Consider the following 22,375-nt stretch of genomic DNA (forward strand, 5'->3'; position numbering starts at 1 on the left):
TCATCCTCATACTCTGTCACGCAATTGAAACACAGGACTAAATGGATATTGCTCCCCTCTAAGATTTCGATGGCTGCATCAATTGGCGTCTTCGTCTCCAACCCCGCAGCAAAGGTTGCAGTTCATAAAATGCTGCTTGGTCGTCAATGGTACATATCACGAAGTTGGCTCCAACATCTCGGGTTAAATCAATCTTGTAATTCAATCTGCTTCTGATACGTCCTGTTCCTTCCAAATCACTCGACTTTTTTTTTGATAAGAACTTTTGGTTTCATTTGCCTCGCACCCCTTAAACCGTTGCCTCAATGGGCCGGATGAGTAAAGAATGTCCCATTCCCAAGTTCTCCTATCCGCTCTCGATTGATTGCAACTCTCGCGCTTGCGAAACTTGCATTCGATTCCGAGCACCATCGAAAGAGTGTCTGCCCGACAATTGCCAGGATAAATACCACTACAGAAAGAGACGACTGACCCACCACCACAGCATTGTCATGCTTAGTTCTTGTCGTTCTTGTCCTTGGCAACACCAAGAACGGCGAAGCAGTGCTTGAAGGCCTGGGCCTCAACGGCAAAGAGACCGCCGTGGTCGAGGAGGGCAGCGGGGTGCCACAAGTGAGGATCAACACGCTCGAGGAGTCCTGGGTAGCTGGTCAAGCCACTGGCCTCGGTAACACCCCATGGGTTGCGGAGGACAATGTACTGCTTCTCGCCGAGAACAGTGTAGCCAAGGACGGAGTAGGCGTGGTTGGCAACGATGTTGCTGCCCCTGTAGTTGCTGCCAGTGGCGTAGGTGTAGGCCGACATCGGGTTGATGGTCTTGAAGTTCATGCAGTTGGCGCGGACAAGGCCGAGCATGTCGTTGGCGGAGTGGTTCTCGGTCACGAAGTAGTGAGGCTCCTTGCCGTTGATCTGGGCCATGGCCTTGATGGGGTCACCACAGAAGGTCTTGGTGATGTCGGGGCGCTCCGAAGAGGTGCCAGTGATCCACTTGGCAAAGGCCTTCTCGTACAGCGAGGGCCAGATGTCAGCGCAGTCGCTGGCGCTGCAGTACATCGGCTCGTTGTTCGAGTTGTTGATCGGGATCTCGTAGTCCACCTCGACAGTCTCAGTCTTGGAGTTGTTGTCACCGCCCTTGTCGTGGAACTTGATTCTGAGGCGCTTCTTGTCGTCCTTGTTCATGTGGACGCGGGTGGCGCGGTTGATGCAGGAGGGGTCGGACCAGAAGACGGAGAACAGAGCAGCAATCAGCCAGCTGTTACCGACACATCCCTGGATGGGATCATCGAAGTTGTGCAGTGTCTTCTTCATCTGACCAATCTCAAACAGGTTGAGGTTGCCAATGAGGCGCTCGTTGACCCGCTGGAAGAAGTAGTCGTACATGTCGCGCCAGGCGCCGTTGGGAGGCGACCACTGGCCCTTCTCCATGCGGAATGGGCTGACCAGCTCGTTGATGCACTGGGAAACCTCGTAGTTCGACAGAGTTCGGCCGAGAGAGTGAGCCTGAAGCACGACATGAAGCTTGCCGTTCTGCATGCGAGCGCACTTGACTGGGACCTTCTCGATGTCCTTGAGGCCGATGTGCTCCAGGTCCTGAACTCGTCGGATCTCGGAAAGGTCAGGAGTCACGATATCGCGCTCGTTGAGGATCCTCATCTCCTTCTCAGACAGCTTCACGGCCTTCCTGTCCTTCTCGTGGAGCTTCAGGCCAGCGAAGAGGACCGAGTTGTGCTTCATGTCGAAGAGCTCGTCATAGTCGGTCTGGAGGACATTGCTCAGAATCTTCTCCGCGCTCATCGACTGTCTGTCGATCTTTCGGCCAATGAGAGCCTCAACGAGGGCATAGGGGTTGATGGCACCGACTCGGATATCCTTGGGGGGCGAGTCAGGGCGCAGGTGGTGTCCTCCACCAGAGGACCTCTCCGTCTCGAGTCCCATGTCGAGGTCGTCGTAGCCCATGTTGAGGCTCTCCGGGACGGAAGCAGCTGGCTTCTCGAGCTTCTGGCCGAGAAGAGCTTCGACGAGGGCGTAGGGGTCGATGTTGAGCACCTTGGCGTCGGAAGAGGCACCTCGCATGTCGCCCATGTTGGAAATGGTTGGAAGTTTTTGGAAAGTTGATAAAACGATTGAAGGAGCTTGCAAAGTTGGTTTGCAGGCTGATGATCGAATGTTTGCTGGTGTTGGAAAAAAGAAGAGAGAGGGGGCATCTTTGGGCTTCATATATACTACTTTTGGCCCTCGTATGACAAATATTGTTTGATATTCGTGCCGGCCATAGCCGTGAATGAGGAGAAGGTAGGAGTCGATCCGACCTTGTCCCTTCGATACTCTCACATGATGGTCGGCAGTTACCCTTCGAGGAGGAGAGTCTGCACTGAAACTGAGGTCCGGACTGTTCGGTTACAGGCGGTGATGTTGACTTTGTTGGGGAGTCTATTTCTCAAACGCCGATCACTGTGCTACAGCAGCAATGGCGTGGTTGGGACGTGTTCTAACATCTGACGGAACGACAGCATAGCTTCTACGCTAGACGAACTTTTCATGATCAAGGCTCATGATTGGACGCCTGTCGTACTTCATCCGGAGAGTACATAGATAGCACGGTGAACCCTTAAAGGATACATTGGATGAAACTTAGACAGGAGAATTCTACGCGTGGTCCGCTGCCACTAGTACCACCCTACATACTACCAACATTGCATCTACTTTGGTTCGTCTCACCAAATGATGACCACATGAGGCGCAATTCCGCCGGCAGATACGAACAAAGATGCAGTTTATCAAATATCAGGTCGTCATCTGGGGACAACTTGCAGCGTGTTGTTGGGAAACTGTAACCTCGGACGAAGTTGGCTTCACCGGCTCAGTTTGGGTGCAGGGATAGACCCAACCTGATAGGCAGGGAAAGGGCCAATTGTGTAACCTGAGGAGGGTGCGTGGAGAATAACTGACATAAGAAACGACAACTAGGCATCTCGTACCACGCAGCTGTTGCTGGACATACGAGTACATCTCAGACGCATGACGGCTTGGCCAATGGAGACGAAAAAACATATCATGTACGCCTCCGGCTCTGGATGAAGATCCCATTGGGCATTGAGTGCGGCTAAGGGTAACAACGGGGGGCGGGGAAGCTGAACTCTAAGGTGGCTTTGAGCGTGATGTTGACGATATTCAGGACTTTTGCGGGGTAATACCACGCAACGACGCAGCCAGCGTAGCATGGGCGTCCAGACAGGGACTTCCGGGCCATCACAAATTGCTCCGAGCCCTGAGTTAGCGGCTGTGTAAATTAGAGCACCCATCCCCTGGAGTACCTGATCTAGTGCCCGCTGCTCCGTGATGGAGACTAGATGAGGATGAGCCGGGAATGACGGATGTCGGATGTCGGATGTCCGGGTGGCTGGGTCGCTTTGACATTGCCCCAGGATAAGCAGCCATCGTGTCAGGTATTTCCACCCACGTAGGTCATGATGAATAACGTCGTCACGATATCATAATCATCTATTGCAGCGTCAATGTACAGCTGCAAACCCCGCTTTCTTTCTCTCAAATTGACTTTTTTTTCTCCACATGGAATGTTCAACAACAAATTGCCACGCCGTCGTATCCAGTCTCAATCACATGGAAAGGCCAAGTGCAGACACGGGATGAGCCGGCAGATGTATACCATCAAATCATGTGCGGTTTCTAGGGTAACTCCCCGAGAGCCCTAGGATCACAATTTGAAGCAGTGCAGGCGAGTTGGGTAATCCTGGAAGGTGATCTCCTAGAGTGAGGTACGCTTAGAAATCTCTAAATGGCGCAGACATACAGGCTGTATTTTTCATGGCATCATGAAGACATTTGGAGTCCAGAAAATCTAATCTCTGCTGTTCAAATCCCTTCTTACGTTTCCAGATTACCAAACTCTCGTTATCCATTCCGCTCGACCGTCTCTGCTGCCATCGTCCGTCGCCTACAAGGTTGAAGAGCGCGCGACCCCCACTAAGCCACGATGTCAGATTTTTCACTTGTATATTCCGAGTATATACCTCAATCCAGACCTAAAATTTGACATCAATACTCATCTCGATTGTTTTTCAACCGGCCGAGATCGGAGATGATCACATTCAACCAGGTTGTTCCGGGAAATGCAGATCAATCACATGCAAGCTCCTCTCTGTCACTATTACTTGAAATTCAGCTGCCAGCGAGTCTTTTTCTGCGAGACGTCCCATAGTTCCGCGTGACGTATGATCCATAGATAGCTTTTTGGTTGCACAATTATCCTTCTTTCGACCCTTCATCCTGGTCCTCTACCCACCGTACTTGTATCAATCATACTCAGTAGAGGCAACGAACCTACCCACTAAAGCTACTATTGGTGCCGGCATCACATGCAACGCTGATGGTGAATATTCATTCGTGGGGGGTGGTTACCCTCTAGTTGAAAAGACTTTCTAGCATCTCATGTGAATATTCTGTATGACACCGCGGCAACATGGAAATACGTGTCTCATTATACATTACTATTACTCTATGGGATGCGCGTCGATAAGAAACTTTTACGTATTACATGACTCTTTAGCCGAACGTTTGTTTCTCTCATGATCATCCGCAACATCGAACGTTAACTTTCAAAGCAGCCCTAACCAAGCCTCGTCGCCACCATGACATAAATCCCTGTTAGATAGATACTGTGTTTGTAATTTAGAGGTTTTGCGGACTTCAAGGGTCCAAGAGGCGAGAAAATCTGCCCACTGGTGTTTTTATTTTCCATTAGTGTAGGGTAGGCTAACGTACTTGTAAACTGCAAAAGTGGAACACCCCACTGGAGAGCTCCTGTTCGACGGTGCTCAGCTCAACCAACGCTCCAGTCAACTTAGGTATGTTCAAGATTATACCAATATGAGCCTTGAGTATCCAAGCTAATCTATTAGAATGCTCGCCATCATAAGAGCACCGCCTCGCTGATGACTGGTATCCAAACGCTATATAGACCCAGATAGAAATGATTCCGATAAAAGTTCCTCCAAGAAGGAGTCATGGAATCCCCCGAAGGGCATCTGAAAGAAGTTATCGGCAACACCGGAGTCAAGTGGCTGGTCTTCTTGAGATTCCGCCACAGGGTGAACAAACTTGGTTGTAATTTGTATTGTAGCGCTCGGAGACTCTGACGTTGATTGCAACATTGATGTGTCTCCTGGTATGGTTTTGGAGATGCTGGGATTCAGAAGTTCCCACAGCAACTCGGGATCAAACCGAATTGTTGTACTTTCGGTACTCGTATCTTGAAACATCTCGTCGACTCTACATTGGAGAGCTTGCAAGACCTTGAGCTAGGGAGCGAATTAGCATTTGAACATCTACCTTGAGTGTGTCAATATACCTTGTGCGCAATATGGGGCCACATTATAGACTGGCGTTTGAGAATTGTCTCGAATTTACACAGATTTTCTTTGGCCTGCGCAGCAACCTTTTCGTCTCGAGCAAATTGGAAGAGCCAAGGTACAGTTGCAGTCGCTGCGATCGCCTGTCCGATCAGCGGATCCTCAATCCAGAATGATAAATCTTCGCACATCTGCACCAAACGCGCAACCCAGCGAGAATTGAACAAAGCATGATCAACTGTCTGTTGAAGAAAAGAGCGGGGTAGAGAGACACCTTTGAGCCCACGAAGGGCAACAAGGTGGATGAATGGGTTGTTCAGGGCACATTGTGTTGCGTGTGACATTATTTGCATTGACAACCAAGGGGTCCAGTATTCTCGATAACTCGAGAGGTCAGATGGTGTTCGATCCGGGAACGAAACATTGCGGAGAAGGTGAAGGTGAGAAATCTTGCATTCAAGCTCGTATACCTTGACTGCAAGTTGGCTATGCGTTGAGGTCGACAACCAGGGACTGTGGGTGGTTCCTGACCGTATGTTATGGAGATACGAAATGATATCCCCCCAGAGAGATATAACTGGTAGAGAGTAGGCGTTGATTCCCAGATCTTGACTATTCGCTTCGTGGGCGTTAGAAAGGCCAGGACAATGACTCTTTCCGCTGGCGAAGGGCTCCAGGGACATAGGCCTCGAGGCACTCTTGGGATAGTCTGGGTGGTGTGGACTCTGCGTCAAGCATGTGAAGTTGGGAGTGAAGGCTTTTTCCAAGATCATGATGCTCCAGTGGCACCTGGAGATAGTGTCCGCAATAGGGGTGTCATCGGAGAAGGTGCGTGTAGATGAGAGTCGCAACGTCTCCAATCTCGAAACAGTTCCGATGGTCATCCAAGCTCGAGCGGGCTCGCCAGCTAAGATATGATGAGCGAGTCTGAAGTTTTGTTGAATAAACTCGCGTATACTTACCAATGATGTCATAAAGAGCCAGAAGGCAGATCGACTGCAGCACCTCGATTTCAGTTGCACCTTTCATAGACAAATCCATTGCAATGTTGCGAGAACCAGCCGTGTAAAATCCAATGGCCTCATATTCCATACCCAAGTAGAACGCATGATTGGAGTGGCGGAGTGCAAGGGCGAGGAATGCCCAACGGAGGTGATATGGGAATATTGCCAGTTCTTCTCGGAGACTACTCAAGTTGAATAGTGGTAGCGGCTGGAAGTACATCTTCTCACGATATATCTCGACAAAATGGTCCAGAACTTCTGGGGGCGGCTCGGGGGCTGCCGGTGACCTGGTGTGGATTAGCGTATGATTTAAAAGGAATCATTCATACGTGATTGGCTCACCATGAACTATTTGAATGGCTGGGTATATCCAGGGTGCCATCAACGGCTGGGCCTAGTCGGCTACTACTTGGCCGGTCTGCAGTAACATTGGGTGCCCTCCTGATCCCGGCCTTCGAGTTATATCGAGGAAGATATATGCAAGTTTGGTTAAGACGGCGGCAGAAAGAACAAATGGGCTGTTCTGCAGGACATTTCGTCTTCTTTTGCCTGAGGGTGTCACATTGATTGCATCAGCTCCCTGTCGGACTATGTCGCTCAGAATCCTTACCGACACGGCTCGCATGACCGCCTCACGCGAGCATTTCTGGAAGGCATTGCTTTCCTCATTCTGAGTGGAGTTCGTGTTGCACTTGTCAACGCCCCAGTTTTCGGAGTCCACATCCACGTTCAGATGTAGAATCAAAAACTCCGGGATCCGAAGTGGGGACGGAAAACATCAGAAAATCCGTGTTGACTCCGCCGCTAGCTGTACACGTGACCGGAAATGTTACACACCTGCAGTCTACACGGTGACTTGCTATCTATATCTTAGGCCGGTGAGGACGACAGGTACCTCAATTGGATTAAGATAACAATCGTTCGATAAATGAGTTACAATCACACCCAACGGTTTTCATCGGCTCCTATATCGCGTTCAACGTGTTTCTCGTTTGCCATGACGCGGTGGAGCTCGCTTGATTTTCCGTGCCCACCTCCCATCGTGACCATTGCAAATTCCGGCTGATGCGGTATGGGTATGGGATGAGTATATGTTCAAGGAAAGACCGAGAGAATTCAAAAATATTCCAATCATTATACTACTCTCTGAGTCTTGTTTTATCTTTGCAGTTGTAGTTGTGCCTTCAACACAGCTCTTCACGAACCACAATGCCTACTACCCCATCCAAAGATGCGCCACTGATCATTGTCGGTGCTGGCGTTTTTGGCCTCAGTCTTGCCTACGACCTCGTTGCAAACAGGAGCTACACCAATGTCACTGTTCTTGACCGTTACATGCCCCCGGTTCCAGATGGCAGCAGCGTTGATGTGTCGCGCATCATTCGCTCAGAATATGCAGACCCGTTCTACTCAGCCCTTGCTGTCGACGCCATGGCAGGGTGGCGAAGCCCTGATTGGGTCTCGCAATACCATGAATCCGGCTTCATGATGCTGTCCACTCGCAATAACCCCTATATGCAGGGATATCGTGGCATGCGCCAAGAGCAAAAGTCTCGGCAGCCGATGGAATTGTTCGAGGCTCATGAAGCTGACCAGCGAATTAAGAGCATCTACTCGGGTGTTCAAGCCGACCTCAAGGATGCAACGGTAATGCACAACAACATTGGCGGGTGGGCCGACGCTCACGGTGCTATCCGCGGGCTCGCTACTCGGTGCAGCTTGGTGGGCGTTTCATTCATCACTGGTGCACACGGCACCGTGGTCTCACTCGAAAGAGTCGGGTCTCGTGTGACTGGCGTCCAGACGGCTGCTGGAACCAAGATGTATGCAGATACGGTGGTCCTTGCTACCGGTGCTTGGACTAACGGTCTTGTTCAAGACATGAACCACAACCTCATGGCTGTTGGTCAGCCTGTAGGGTTTATTCAATTGAGCCCGGATGAAGCAAAGCGGATGAGTGCAATGCCCGTTATGATTAACATGGACACGGGTGTCTTTTGCTTCCCACCCACGCCAGATACGCATCAGCTGAAGCTTGCCCGCCATGGGTTTGGTTTTGCCACGCAGGTTCAAGTCGGACCGGGTCGCGTCATCTCGACACCAAAACTTCGAGGCAACAATGCTGCCACTGGTTACTTGCCCGATGATGCGGAGAAGGCGCTTCGAGAAGGGGCCAAGTTTTTCTTCCCCGAGGTTGGCGACCGCCCATGGGCCAATCTGAGAATGTGTTGGTACACAGACACTCCAAAGAGTGACTTTATGGTTGACTACCACCCAAGCATGGAGGGATTGTTCTTTGCTACAGGTGGTTCTGGACAGTGAGCCCTATGCTATGTCTCGTCCCATTCGTCTTTCCAGGATGCTAACAGTTCGCCTCAGTGCCTTCAAGTTCCTCCCGGTCCTGGGAAAACACATCGCCAACTGTTTTGAGCGCAAGGCCACACCGGAACTCCAAGCCAAATGGGCTGCTCGACGTAACGAAGGCGAGGATGCCAAGCCGGCGATGAGTGGAGATGGCAGTCGTGGCGGACCACAAATGCGGGTTTTGACAGGCAGGGAGCAGGCAAAGTTGTAAGAAAGATGAACTTTTACTGCATGATGTACTGCGATTCGGTTGGTTTGAAATTGCGCAATTTGATATTTGCGAACTAAGGTATTTCCACCAAATAATTCCATCTGGGTTGCGTAAGCGTGATTTGAGATGCAATGTTGCCTGGCGTACGCAGTGGCACAGCTTTTATGAGCAATTCTTATTATACCAACGCCAAGTACACTAAGTCAGACTTTTTTTCTCAAAGATGAGCTCCCCAATAGTAAACCTGAACAAAAGGACTCTTCCAGTTTGAGATCCAATCACAATCGTCGACCCAGAGACCTCAACACAGTCTGTGTGGGGTCGCAACGCTGGCGGTAACCAGAAAAATTTGGTGTCGTTCCACATTACCCAGGATCCGTCGCCACTAATTCCATAGCCCGATCTGCAGTCTGAACAACCGCTGCGCCAACCAGTCGCCATAGAGAGAGACCTGCCAATAGAGACCGAGCCAAAATTTGTAAGTAGATGTTCCCTGTCAGTATCGAAATCGAGACGGGACGGCATGAAGCCAAGGTTGATCTGTCGAATCCGTTCGCCACTTGAAACATCCCAGATCTCCACGACGTCGAAAGTGACCCAGAAGAGATACCTGGAATCATGGGTGAAGCTGAGACTGTATGTAAGCCGCATACCTAGTTCACAAACACAAACAGTCTTCCTAGTTTCCATCTGTAATACTCGAATTCGATAAAACTTATCTCCATCGCCAGGTTTGCAATACGTCGATATGGCGGCGACCAATTTGGAGTCTGGAGAGACGGCAAGAGTTCCAGCATTCCCTCCCAGGCCCTTGATTGTCCAAATCTGCCTGCCAGTATCCACACTCCAAACATTCAAGTCGAGATTGCCGCTCCCGTCGTCGGCCGGATAGGATAAAGCCGCCACAAGCGTAGAGTCAGAGGAATACACCTGTTTCAAAATGGGTCCTGATGCCTTGAATCGATGCTTGCAATGTAATGTATCTCCCCCCAGAAAAAGTAGGCGGTTTTTGTTTTGGATCAGCGTAATCCATTTCCCGTTCGGAGAAAAGGAGACGTGCTGCGAACCATCAATGCGAAGCTTGCGGATGCACTGGCCTGTGTCTACTCTCCATAGCCATAAGGTCTCTGAGTTCCAAGACCGTGCACATATGAGTTTGGAGTTTGAGTAGAAAGCAAGTGATCCAATCCTCTCATCGCCATGTTTGAGGTTTGGATGCAAACACTCGCCGGTATCCATCTTCCACACTCGCACCTTTCCTCTCGCAGAGTACGAAGCCACAAGAGTACGGTCTGGTGATACTACCACAGACCCAATAGAGTCATGGTTCTCTGACTGCTGATGGGAGTCGTCATCGGAATCTATTCGCCAGATCCGAACAGTACTGTCGTGCGCTCCCGACGCAATCAGGCTCATGTCTGGAGAAAAAGACATCGTTGTTGGGAAGGAAGAGTGACCGTTAAAAACGTGGAGGCACTCCCCTGTGGCCACTCTCCAGGTCCTGACTGAATCGTCCTGAGAGAACGACCCCAAAATCCTGCAATCTGGAGAAAACTCGGCTCCATGGACAGTAATCTCATGTCCCTTCAGTGATTGAATAACCTGGTTCGAGTCTACCCACCGGATCTGGATGATCCTGTCATCCTCACTCCGAGTACCTGCTACCATGAGTGAGGAGTCTCCAATGAAGGCAAATGATAGTCTTTTGAATGAGGAGTCTCGAGAACACCCCTCTGTGCTGGTGCATTTTCGAACACAATCACCAGTGTCAACCCTCCAGATCGCATAGGCGCCGGACCACCCTGCCACCGTCACAAGAGTCGTAGAGTCGGATGAGAAGATCAACGAGACAGATCTATCTCTTCTGTAAATTTCTGATTCTTGAAGCTCGGCTGTGCCCGTAGACAGGAAATCACCCGGTTTAATATCTTGAACGCATTCGAGCGTATCCAGATGCAAAACCCGTAGAGTTTCTCGTCTCGATATAAATGCAAGGAGTTTTGAGTCTGATGAAAACTGAAACTCCCCCGAATAGTTTGGTGAGCATGTCTGGAATGTCTTTATACGATCGCCCGTATCTCCTCTACATAGTTGAACAACTCCATTGAGACAGGCGAAGGCTATCAGTGATGAATCGGGGGAGAACTTGACGTTTTGAACTTTGACCATGTCCGCTTCGAGTTCTCTGATGCATTCACCGGTGTCCACCTGACAGATTCGAACAGTGTTGTCGCGGGATGTAGAGGCTATGAGCGAAGAGTCTGGAGAAAATGAAACGGCATTAACTCGCAATCGATGGCCTTCTATAACTTGTTGGCATTGGTCCCAGTTCTGTTTCGGTTCGGGAACAAGGGGTAGCCATTGAGGTGCTCTGTCCCAGAAAGTCGAACGTATCACACTGCTTTTCGGGGTAAAAACAAGGAGTGAGGAGTATAGCTGAAGAGGTGATGAGTCAATGACAGCAAAGTTTGTTTGAATGAAACGATAAGCTTCTCGCAGAAACTCGCTAAGCCTTCCACATTGGCTATTCTAGATCCTTATTAGCCTAAACCTTCCAACAATGAGTGCGGTAGTTTCTTACCTGCATAAGCGACCGTAAATGCTTTATGATTTGAAACCCTTCGGCAGATCGCCTGATCAGGCTGAGAACTTCCAACCAATGAAGAAAGTGTCGAGTTAAGAAGTCGAGGACCTCTTCGTCACTGCAAAAGCCTCGCTCGGAGTTTTCCAAATGATAAGCCCAGTGGCAGCAAGCATATTGTAATTCCAGTGGAATACAGGAGGCAATTTGCCTCGGTGGAACCGCTGTGGAAGCAATCCCTGGTACTATGAGGCCACATATGTCTTCTCTCAGGCATTTGTCCATAACCCGAAAGCAGTTTGCCGCAGTCTGTGCATGGGTTTGCTTCTTATCGACCCAGAATCTGTTCGTTCCAATCTTTTCTGGATCCAGAAGGAAATCTCGGAACGACAGATGGAGTAATCTGATGGGAGAATTCGAGTGTTTTGGAACATCTAAAACTGAATGAAGCATGTCCAATCTCACGTCGATTGTATCTCTCGAGATATCAAGAAGTTGGGCCAGAGCAGATGCTGAGAGCGGTTTTTCGAGGACAACAATGGTGCCAACAATGTGCCGGAACTCTTCCAGGACTCCATCCTGCTCGCGAACTGAAAGCCCTGTCAACTGTTGCTCCAGTGGGGGCAGGTATGTCGCCTCCAACTTGGATTCTTGACTCCTCGATTTGTACTCCAGCACCTTTTGTAATTGTTGATGTGGATTGCCACATTTTCGATCTGACAGAAAGCGACAAACCGTGGCTGCAAAAATGAACAGCGGTACCGACATCCGGACTAAAATCTTGTAGTCATTCAAATCAGGCCAACTTCCAGAAAGTTGTCTCTCCTCTGGAACCGATGCGTTATAGGAACGCCTGATTTCTGTAAGCCTCTCCTTGAAAAATACGGTAAGATCGTGTTCGATGATAGTCTCCGGTATTTCGTGAAGTATGATACTTTTGTAACTGCCGTGAATTGCGCTGAACCCTAGACGGATTGGTAACTCAGGTCGACTGGTTATCAGTACTCTGATTTTCAGGCTTTTGACTTGGCTGAAACGAGCAAAAAGGTCGATTAATCGCTTTATATCACTCTCTCCGTCGCATTCATCCAGAGCGTCGACAACAAGAACAAGCGTGTCCTTTTCACAGATTTGGGACGACAATAAAGGCTGGAGAATGAGTTTGTCAAACTGCTCTCCTGCTGCCTTTCCTGTAAGAGATGGATCGTCATCGATGGCGGATTTTATGTGCGGGGCGAGATCAGGCTTGAACCGAACAAGTTGAGAGGCAACAGTCGTGTAGAATCTGGATATGTTTCCTCGATCAGGCTCACCCCTTTTGAATAGGAAGCTGGCACCAAGAATGTTTCGTTTGGCTGAACTTGTCGCCACGGTGCGGGATACAGTCGATTTTCCAGTGCCAGCCATCCCACTCAACCAAAATATGGTCTGGGCTAGATGGCTATTCACCCAAGAATCGATTTCTTGAAGCAACTCGACTCGAGTATTCTCCAAGCATATGCTGTTATGCTCTTCCGCGTGAGAGTTGTACCATGCTCCCATGGCAATAGGTAACGTGTCCAGAACTCGCCGTTGATCCATGCTTTCCACAGTATTGACCACTTTGTCAGTCTTGGAATCAACGTCAAGTAGTATGCCACTTCAGTATATGTTAGCCAAATGGGTATTCGTTATTTGATCCAAATATGCATACGTTTGGTCCAGTTGTAGCGCGAGTCCAACCCGATGTGAGCATTGCCTGACGCTTTGAATGACGCGGTCCAGATCACTTTTCTGAAACGGCCATTTCAATGCCCTGATACCCATTCGCGTCATGGCTTTGGAAGTTGAAGAAGGTTGAAGAGTCTTTTCCAGCTGGGAAAGTAATCCGAAACTGGACTGAAGTGTTCGATCCAAATCTCGCGAGGTTTTGAGCCTTGAACCCAGCTGACTGTCGAGCTTTTTGGCATTTTCAACGACGCGTTGCAGCTCCTTCACCTCTTCGTGCAGCTCGTCAATGTCATTCTTCGCGTTTTTTACGTCCTTGGCGTATCGGAGACATAGTGATATGACTTTGAAGGACAACTCAATAATGGCAACAGCGCTGGCAGCCGCGTCAAGCCCCTCCATATTGAACGGGAGGGTGGGGGCGGAGGAAAAAAATCGATACTCTGTTGTTGGAATAATGATGATGAATGAGGGAAAAAAAAAATCTGGAGAGAAATCAGCCCCAGCTCTAATAGTGAATCATTTAGTAAAGCAGTAATATTCGCATATGCTATTAGACATATTTGGCATTTTGGAATTCACCTGGTACTTAGCCTGGTGGAAAGTGCATTTTCAAAGTATTCCACCCAATGACAAGAAACGGCGCAGCATCATGCAGCAGGCTGCATCTGTACGTCTCACTCCAAGGCATATTTCGGCAATTGCTCGGTTGATAGAGCTTTTTGGTGGAAGCGCCGCCTCTGTCGATTATAGCAAGGCTGCCCCTAGAGAACTGGACATTCAGACGACAGTTGGTCTGGTTAGTCACTCTTCAAGCGATTCGTAGTATCCTTCGGTGACGATTTGACGATAGTCAGGCCTGGTATTAAGCATTTCGCTGGAGAATCGTGGACCTAGGGATTGCCATATCTATCTACAGCCCTCAATATGTGAGAGATACGACTAGCTCTATCTTCAACCGATAAATTTTAGTTAGTAAACAAGAGCGAATCTGTCAAACGGCTGCAATTACTCCATATTCTCAAGATTATTATGGCCGCTGGCGAAAAAGTGCTATCCGAGACGGAGGTCACACGAATTGGGCCGGCTATATAACATCGGGACGGCTTAGGAATTGACCTTGGTTTGTCAAATGAACAACATATGGCGAGAACTCGGAACTTGCGAGCATTTGGCCTAGCGTTCAATTAAAATAGGGGTTTTCTGAGTTATACAACCATGGACGCGTTGCTGAGGGTCGTGCTGGCCATTGCTGCTTCAAGAGACAGCCTGCGGCGGGTATACGAAGAAGAAAAGAAGGTCGACAGCTGAAGTTCGCAGGTCAGGAAGGAAATGGGACTTTCCACATTACGGAGCTAATGATGTGCTTATTCACGATATTCATCCTGCCTTCCTTCTTCTTAGGTTCCCCACCCCCGGACCGGTCTATTTGATCATTGCCAAGCTTTCTCGGGAGATTTCAGGCATGATGATTAAGTGGCTTGACTATTTTTCGTGAGCGCGCCGGCTCTTGCAAGTTATACGTTGAAGAGGCTCACGGGCACACTTTGTGGTGTAGTCCCACTTGCGACCGACTTCAACGAGATTTCCAGCCACGTTTACCACAAATTCCCAAGACCATCAACACCATAAACGCCAGTAGCTACAGAGCCATATATGGTATTACTTCGTTCAAGGGGATATCTCATTGTATTCAGCCGAAAATACCAAGTTTGATGACCAAGAACTTCTGGTGCAAATGTTAGGGTTCTCCAAGGCCGGCATTTTTCATCAGTCGGATCTGATGGGCTATTGAGCTAACAACCGGTTCTAAGAAATTTCTAGAGTTTATGTTGGAGGAATATATATTAGGCGCGTCTGTATCCGCTAGAGAGACTAGCAAAAGAGTTTTTCTGACATGTTTGAGTGTAACAAGTCGTACTCCATTGACGATCCCGGACTGTCAGTCCGCCCTTCTGTCAAAGAATAAACAGATAGAATTATTGGCAAAGTGTTTGAAATCCATTTGGCAACAGTGTTGAACATTTTGGACGCAAAGGACACGGGGAGGAAATTTTCGTTGTCGCGTTGGCGGCCATGGTCTGTGTATTCGGCGGTGTGTTAATGTTCACGTCCCTCTCATAACATCGCACCCGAAGCTGCCTCAAGTCCACATCAATGTTTGGGCCATGTCTCTCCAGATTATTCCACCGTTCTGGGCCTGCTTTCTGCATTGCGCTTAATGAGAAACTAAGAGGAGAATTGTTTGTACGCGAATGGTTGAGTGAAATGACCCGTGGCGGTAGTATGGGATCTTGAAGAAGAAATCGACTAGAATGATACTTCGTCCAAGGCCTATAAGCTGAATAGATTAAAAAAAAGACAGCTCATAGATAATGGACTCGACCTCACACGACACGCCAAAAATGAAACGGTTCCTGCGCCCGTTTCGACGCTAGACAGCCCACAATGACATCAACCCCCGGTCCCTCGCTTGAATACCAGATCCTCCCAATGCAACGTACCACAATCACTAATGAGAGCTGCCCCATAAGGAAAAAGACCCCGAGAAGCCCATTGCGGCCCGACGCGATAGGACCTTGTGGGGGTCCGTGTCACTGTCGAAGGCGAAGAAATGGAGCATTATAAAGGGGAAGAAATTTTTCGTCCTTTTTTCCCTTTCTTAACGAGAAGTTCTCTTCGCAATCTGATCGACACGGATGAAAATGCCCTGCTAGCGCCCCTAAAGCCCTTCTTCTCTTGACCTCCAGACGTCGACGCTGACACACTTTCACGCCCTCGCTCCTACGGCCTGTCGTTGCGGATGGCCGTTCAGCCTGCTGACAATTTCAATGAAGTGCTCCCGGGCACAAAACGGCTCTTCACGGATGAATGGGCAAGTGTGTCGGGCGATAGCCAGCTTGAAAAACATGGCGACATCATCCTCGTGCCGCGGCCGACCAAGTCGCCCAACGACCCCCTGAACTGGAGCCTCGCGCGCAAGAGCTGGCACTCGGTTCTCGTCTGCTACATCGTGGCTCTGACGGCGGCCACGTCCAACGTCGCGGGCGCGGCGAGCGTGGGCGTTAATGAACAGTACGGCATTAGTTACGACGTCTTCAACACGGGCGCCGGCGTCCTGTTCATCGGCATCGGCTACTGGACGCTGCTGAGTTCGCCGGCGGTCCATCTGTACGGCCGCCGCATCTTGTATCTCGTGGGTACGACCTGGGGCCTCATCGGCAACATCTGGTTCGGGCTGCTGGACAACAAGGCCGACACCATCTGGTCGCAGCTCTTCGTCGGCGCGTCCGAGTCCGTGGCCGAGGCCGTCGTGCAGCTGTCTCTGCTGGACATTTGGTTTGAGCACCAGAACGGAACCTCGCTGGGCTTCTACACGCTGGCAACGTCGGTGGGCACGTATATCGGGCCCCTGATCGGAGGCCACGTCGCGAGCAGCAGCCTCGGGTGGCGATGGATTGGCTATCTGGGCGCCATCGCCTCTGGAGTGACGCTCATTCTCTTCTACTTTGGCCTTGAGGAGACGGCCTTTCAGCGCAATCGCTATCTAGATCGCAACACCAATCGCGAGCGCCAGGATGTCGACGTCGGTGACGCCGACACTAGTCGCAACGCAGCCAGCCCCCACGACGACTCGCCACTCGCAGATCGCGGTGAAGTCCGCGATGAGAAGTCATCTGCGACGACCCCTGCCGCTGAAGTCGGCGTCAGCATTGGCATCGACGAGGAGGCGCCGTACCACAGTGGCGATCTCGGGCGCCGCTTCTCCCTCTCGTACACGCGGCCCAAGACGTACTGGGAACGCATCGCCGTCATCACGCCGGCGCCCAACCTGCGCGGGCTGGGCTTCCAGCAGTACGTCAGTCGGCTGTGGCACACGCTGCGCATCTTCACCTTTCCCGCTGTTTGGTTCGCCGGCCTGCAGTGGGGGATGCAGAATGTCGCGCTGTCGTTTTACTTGACGGTTCAGGAGGACACCTGGAGTGGTCCGCCGTGGAACTACAGCGATGCAGCTGTTGGTAACATGAACTTGCCTTGTCTCATTGGCAGTGTCATCGGTTGTTTCTACGGCGGTTATTGCAGCGACCTGTTCCTGCTTTGGATGACTCGGCGCAACAGGGGAATCATGGAGGCTGAGTTCCGTCTCTACCTCATGTTTCTCTGCGTCGCCATCTTCCCCGCCGGCATGTTGCTCTTTGGCATTGGTTCTGCCAAAGGATGGGACTGGCCTGTGCCTTACCTCGGGTTAGGCTTCATCGGTTTTGGCTACGGCTGCGCAGGCGATTTAAGCATCACCTACCTGGCCGACAGCTACCCGGACATGGTGTTGGAGGGCATGGTGGGAGTTGCTGTCATCAACAACTCGCTAGCCATGGTTTTCACGTTTGTTGCCAGTTACTGGCTGGACACTGGTTTGCAGAACTGCTTCATCGAACTTGGCGTTTTGAGCTTTGTTGTCTTGATGCTCTCTCTGCCCATGATTCTCTGGGGAAAGCAATGGCGCCGCTGGACCAAGGATCAGTACATTACCTTCTTGAGGATTCGTGACGGAATGGATGACTAGTTGCGTGGACAGGGGATTCTCTGATGGGGTTCGCAGAACCTCTTGTGAATGTTTTCTATGTCTAGTCTACCGGCAGAACAATATTTCCAACTGTAAGGGTCTCTGAAACGAGCACCCTGTATGTACAACTGTATCATCTATTTGCAATCCCTTGAGGTGTTACATCTAAAATCTAAAACTTCAAAGTTTCCCTTTCTAAGGAGCTCCGGAACCAGAAGGAGGAGTCCCGCTGAATGTTCCGTTGCCTTCACCACCACTAGGAGCGCCACCAACGGAGCCGGAGGAAGCATGGCCACCGTCCTCATCAAGGTAACCGGCAATGTTGTAGTAGTCGTCAGTGGTATAGTCGACGGAGCCGTTAATGCCAATCTGGATCCAGGCAAACAGGCCGTCCTGCAGGTCATCGCCAAGGTACACAAATTGAGGGAAGGGGTCGTAGGAGTCGTCAGTTTGAACAATCGACCACATGTCTTCCTCGTTGGTGGTGATGGCCTGCTCGTTGGTGTTGTAGGGAGACAGCTCCTCCACGGCAGATCGGAGAGTCTCGGGCCAGAAGAGCTGGCCAATGTGAGATACCGGGGCATCCCACACGGAGATGGTGCCGTTAGACTGGACGGTTGCGTTCATGTGCGAGAGCAGATGCGTGTGAGTGGCACGACCCTCGTAGTGACCGGGGAAGATGGTCTCGAACTGGGCCACGCCGTCATTGTCCGTCAACTGGATGCCTCGGAGGTACGTGCTGTTGAGCCCATCGGCAGCGTAGTTGCCAGAGGTGCTGATTCCAGAGTAAATACCAGTGGCGTTGCAGTTCCAGATGTCGATAGCCACGGCAGGGATGGGCGAGCAGTTGCTGACGTCGACGTACTGCACCTCGAGGAACAAGGGAACTCCGTCGCACCACTCCGATTCAATGACATTGGAGCGCATCTTCTCGCCGACGATGTAGTACGGGCCATCCGTGACTTCGGGGGCCAGAATGCAGCTGGAGTTGGCGCCGAAGATGTCGTCGAGGGGAGTGAACATGTCGTACGAGACGGAACCCGTCATGTTGTGGTTGACATCCTCCCAAGTCTCAAGCGCCGCCAAGTCACGGCGGTATTTCTTAGACGCTTCACAAATTCAGTCAGTATGAGAAAGTATAAGGCTCGGGAGCAACTGACGCGTCTTGATGCCCATTCGCTTCCGCAGATCCCGCACCTTTTGCGCTCGGCGCTCAACAGCACGGCGCTTCATCGCCTTGGCACCGGTGCCATCCGAGCAGGTGTTTAGAGCGCGGCGTCCAACAGCAGCGGCATTGTCACGGGCGGCAATCTCGCGCTTCATGTGGTGATGGCTGTGGGATTCGCCTGGGTGCGCGGCGGCGAGGGTGGCGAGACCCAGACCGGTGAGGGAAAGGAGGTTGAGGCGGACCATGGTGGATGAGTGTGTAGTGTGAGTGAGTGTAGTTACAAGACTGTTGCTGTTTGATGGCGATTAATGTGTTTACTCACGCCGTCGGTGAGCCCTTTATACCATCTCAAGTTCTCAACCTCATGATCCTACCGAGGATGTCGTCAACGAGAGCACAAGTCACCGCCTCCTCCACTTACACGGCCGCGCATTCCATCCACCGTGCCCTTGGACGTGGAAGCCCGGGACTGCAGGAACGCACCAATCGCGAAAGATGTAAACGTAAGGCTTGCGTGTCTTTGGCGCTTTACGATCGCCGATGTAACTAAGCTTCCCTACATCCCATCTACATTAGATTAACGGCCCCGGTAACTGTCCGTGGGGTCCTCGAGCTTCAGAAATCTACGTCACGTCCCTGACCGTCAGTTTCGAAACCTACGCGCATAACAGCACCCATAGGGCCAATCTTGTTTCCGCAAGGCAGATTGCGGAGATGTCGACGGGGCGTATTCCTGTTTTCAACCTCTACGCGCCGCGAGCTGACGACGCCATCCCCACTTCTCTGTAACAGGGACGTGACGCAAGCCGGCAATCACAATTAGAAATGCCGGGGCCAGTGCGTGGCAAAGTCTTCGTGGACCAACTGCCATCATTTTATTACGAAGCCTTGGGCTCGTTCATTTGAAACGAGAAACACAATATCGAAAATGACTTACACCGCCTTAACTAAAGCCCAGCACCTTCTTCCCGAAATTCAAGGATTACGCCAGTTTCCTGGATAGCTTCAACGTCCTCCTGCGACAACTCATCTACCTCCTTTCCGATCTCTTCCATCCTCTCTGACCAATACCCGTAAAAGAATTCAACCAATGACTGACCCAACTCTTCAAACTTGGCGTCAAATTCCTCAACCAGGGAATCTAGCCGTGCTACCAAATGCTTATCTTCGTCTTGTATTTCTGCAATTTCGTCATCTTCGGTGATTTGAACGAGTTGAAATTCCCCGTCTATAATCGCATCGGCCGCGTGCCAGTACTCGTCCACGGAAACAGGATGGTCACCTTCTTCGCCATAGCATCTATGAATGTACCTGCAGCAGGTATGCTTCATTCCGAGGCGAGTGAAGGTACTGAGGCGAATTATCTCCGAAACAATGGGACCTGGCGTCTCGCGGGCTATGCCAAAAAATGGAAAATAGTCGACGCCGCTGCGAAAGCCTCCAATAATGTGAGAAGCCCAATTCTTGCGTGATCGCCATTCTTTTTCTTGCTCCCACATTCCACGAGCGAATACCGAGGCAGGTGAACATCCATCGCGTGCACAAAAACAATTACACGAATCCCGAACAGGATGATTTAGGATCTGCAATCCTTCCTGGAAGCACACCTGCTCATCCCGCAACGTCCGTGGGCTGTAAGCAATGTACCCTATCGCATATGACACAAGGTGTATCAATCTAAAGCCATGTGCCTTGAATTTCGATGAGGGTTGACGGTTGCAGGCAGAGTCAGGTATTGGATCATCCAAATTTGCTCCGTGGTTCACGAACCAATTAACCAGTTCTAGGGGAGATTCAACAGATTTCAACAGATTTGCTGTCATCAAAGGAGAAAACCCTAAATGATAGACATTCGTATGATCGAAGCCAGCCTGAAACAAAGACTCCGCTAGATTTACACTCATCCATTGATAGTGATAGATGGAGCCAGGACGAATCGTCTGTAAATAGTCGGGGATTTCAATGTGGCGCTTCTGCAAAGCGTGAGCGACGTCACAGGCTTCTTCCTGCAATAAGTGATGACGTCGTAGATTAAAGGTAGTCGCTTCCTCATTTGCCATCCACTCCAGGGCAATTGATAAGAGCTCCTTTCGCCTGCTTGCCAAAAGTTGGCACAAAAACGCAACAATACCATCCGAGTGTGGGGTGTACCAGCTTCGATTGGTTTCAATTTCCTCGGCATTTTCGACGTCGATCCAAGCATTCCCATCAAGGAGCAGCTGGGCCGATTCGTGGAGTTCCAGGTAGAGAGCATAGTCCAGGGGTGTGGCACCATCGGCATCCTCCGCATCTATGCCGGCTCGGATGGCGTCGCCGCCAAGTTCCAGGAGAAGATTAATACCACGAGGCCATGGCACAGCAAGGTGAAGGGGCGACTCTCCGCCCCTAGACTTCTCAAGAACACCAGACTTTGTTGTGGAAAGTATTCGGCGCACGTCAGGTTCCGATTCTTGGAGTATTGCCCGGGATAGATCACCATAACATAACGCTACAAGACAGTTAGTGGCTGTTGAGTAAGTACGCTGACCACTCACGAATAGACAATCCTATCATTGCACGCCGATGCAAGGGGAGACAGTTTATTCCGCCGAGGCCGTCCAGGGGTGATCCGCTGTCCTGTGGTAGCTCTGCACCCTGCTTTATGAGCTCTCTAGCTACCTCAGACAACCTAGATATATGTGCATTGCCATGAGGTGTACTAAAAAACCTTTTGGATCTAACACTTAGAAAGAGCAGGAGCGGGGTCCTAATAGCGTTAACCAAGGCGATCTTGTGCTTGAGATTAAAAGATGCATTATTAGGAAAATGACGCTCACATATCTCCATCGTTTATTGGAACGCCCAGATCTATGAGCTCCTTGAGGTATTGGCAGAAGATAACCTCCGTTTTGTCTGTAACGCTGATGTGCGCTTCAAGGCAAGCCGTCTGAGTTCCGTTTCAGCTGTATCCATGTCCACATGACGCTATTACGTACGTGCAGTAAATTCATCCCTGTGGTCGATATATCCGTAGGCCAAGCATGGCCATCCATAAACAATTGTCTGACCGAAATCAAAGAGTTACGGAGACTCTTTTTCACCTCGTCGGGGGTTGCTTTTTCAAGGTCAAGAGCCGTTCTCTCAAAGGCTGCAGATCCTGGGCGAATTGCACGAAGCGTGAAATTCGGAGAAATATGGAGGTCTCGATAAAACATATGCCGGCAGTATTGCACTGTGATTTTGCACTGGAGAAGAAAGTTGAAGAGCCGAGCTCGCCCAACAATAACTCGTCGTTTCCGGTTCTTCAACGAGTAAAAGCATGTCCTTGAGTGGGCTTGAAGATGATTCCTGGTGCAATGACAATTGAGATCTAAGAGTCTTTCTCCTGCCATGGAGAGAGGTTTCTCGTTGTTAGTAGTTTGTGTCAA

The 22,375-nt window shown here is 50.4% G+C and overlaps 8 protein-coding genes across 8 annotated transcripts; 2 read left to right on the forward strand and 6 right to left on the reverse strand.

Annotated features, from left to right (window-relative positions):
* Positions 1 to 495: 495 nt before the first annotated feature.
* On the reverse strand, positions 496 to 2,073 carry BGZ61DRAFT_424202 (uncharacterized protein; the record flags this gene model as incomplete). Its single annotated transcript, XM_046243593.1, has 1 exon — positions 496 to 2,073. One exon carries the CDS (start codon positions 2,071 to 2,073, stop codon positions 496 to 498), a length of 1,578 nt encoding a protein of 525 aa, XP_046101927.1.
* Positions 2,074 to 4,970: 2,897 nt separating this feature from the next.
* Positions 4,971 to 6,755, reverse strand: BGZ61DRAFT_480285 (uncharacterized protein; the record flags this gene model as incomplete). The annotated part of the gene is made up of 4 exons (XM_046249174.1): positions 4,971 to 5,318; positions 5,369 to 6,276; positions 6,332 to 6,660; positions 6,703 to 6,755. 4 exons carry the CDS (start codon positions 6,753 to 6,755, stop codon positions 4,971 to 4,973), a joined length of 1,638 nt encoding a protein of 545 aa, XP_046101928.1.
* A 707-nt stretch (positions 6,756 to 7,462) lies between these two features.
* BGZ61DRAFT_455507 (putative fructosyl amino acid oxidase) lies at positions 7,463 to 8,775 on the forward strand. Its single transcript, XM_046246390.1, has one exon. It carries the CDS (start codon positions 7,583 to 7,585, stop codon positions 8,693 to 8,695), a length of 1,113 nt encoding a protein of 370 aa, XP_046101929.1. The 5' UTR covers positions 7,463 to 7,582; the 3' UTR covers positions 8,696 to 8,775.
* A 923-nt stretch (positions 8,776 to 9,698) lies between these two features.
* BGZ61DRAFT_317015 (quinon protein alcohol dehydrogenase-like superfamily) lies at positions 9,699 to 11,267 on the reverse strand (the record flags this gene model as incomplete). Its single annotated transcript, XM_046238884.1, has 2 exons — positions 9,699 to 10,650; positions 10,855 to 11,267. Coding segments are annotated over 2 exons (1,365 nt in total), but the record flags the coding sequence as incomplete, so codon positions are not given.
* Positions 11,268 to 12,695: 1,428 nt separating this feature from the next.
* On the reverse strand, positions 12,696 to 13,638 carry BGZ61DRAFT_519633 (uncharacterized protein; the record flags this gene model as incomplete). The annotated part of the gene is made up of 3 exons (XM_046252410.1): positions 12,696 to 12,774; positions 12,843 to 13,168; positions 13,223 to 13,638. The coding sequence occupies 3 exons, from the start codon at positions 13,636 to 13,638 to the stop codon at positions 12,770 to 12,772; spliced, it is 747 nt and encodes a 248-aa protein (XP_046101931.1). The 3' UTR covers positions 12,696 to 12,769.
* Positions 13,639 to 15,904: 2,266 nt separating this feature from the next.
* BGZ61DRAFT_455511 (major facilitator superfamily domain-containing protein) lies at positions 15,905 to 18,229 on the forward strand. The gene has a single exon (XM_046246391.1). The coding sequence runs from the start codon at positions 16,040 to 16,042 to the stop codon at positions 17,798 to 17,800; it is 1,761 nt and encodes a 586-aa protein (XP_046101932.1). The 5' UTR covers positions 15,905 to 16,039; the 3' UTR covers positions 17,801 to 18,229.
* On the reverse strand, positions 17,870 to 19,213 carry BGZ61DRAFT_549794 (Intradiol ring-cleavage dioxygenase; the record flags this gene model as incomplete). Its single annotated transcript, XM_046255444.1, has 2 exons — positions 17,870 to 18,909; positions 18,961 to 19,213. 2 exons carry the CDS (start codon positions 19,211 to 19,213, stop codon positions 17,996 to 17,998), a joined length of 1,167 nt encoding a protein of 388 aa, XP_046101933.1. The 3' UTR covers positions 17,870 to 17,995.
* Positions 19,214 to 19,822: 609 nt separating this feature from the next.
* On the reverse strand, positions 19,823 to 20,305 carry BGZ61DRAFT_455513 (uncharacterized protein). The gene has a single exon (XM_046246392.1). It carries the CDS (start codon positions 20,297 to 20,299, stop codon positions 19,916 to 19,918), a length of 384 nt encoding a protein of 127 aa, XP_046101934.1. The 5' UTR covers positions 20,300 to 20,305; the 3' UTR covers positions 19,823 to 19,915.
* Between the last annotated feature and the right edge of the window lie 2,070 nt (positions 20,306 to 22,375).

This window comes from Ilyonectria robusta, assembly GCF_021365365.1.
Source record: "Ilyonectria robusta strain PMI_751 chromosome Unknown BGZ61scaffold_15, whole genome shotgun sequence".
Lineage (NCBI taxonomy): Eukaryota > Fungi > Ascomycota > Sordariomycetes > Hypocreales > Nectriaceae > Ilyonectria > Ilyonectria robusta.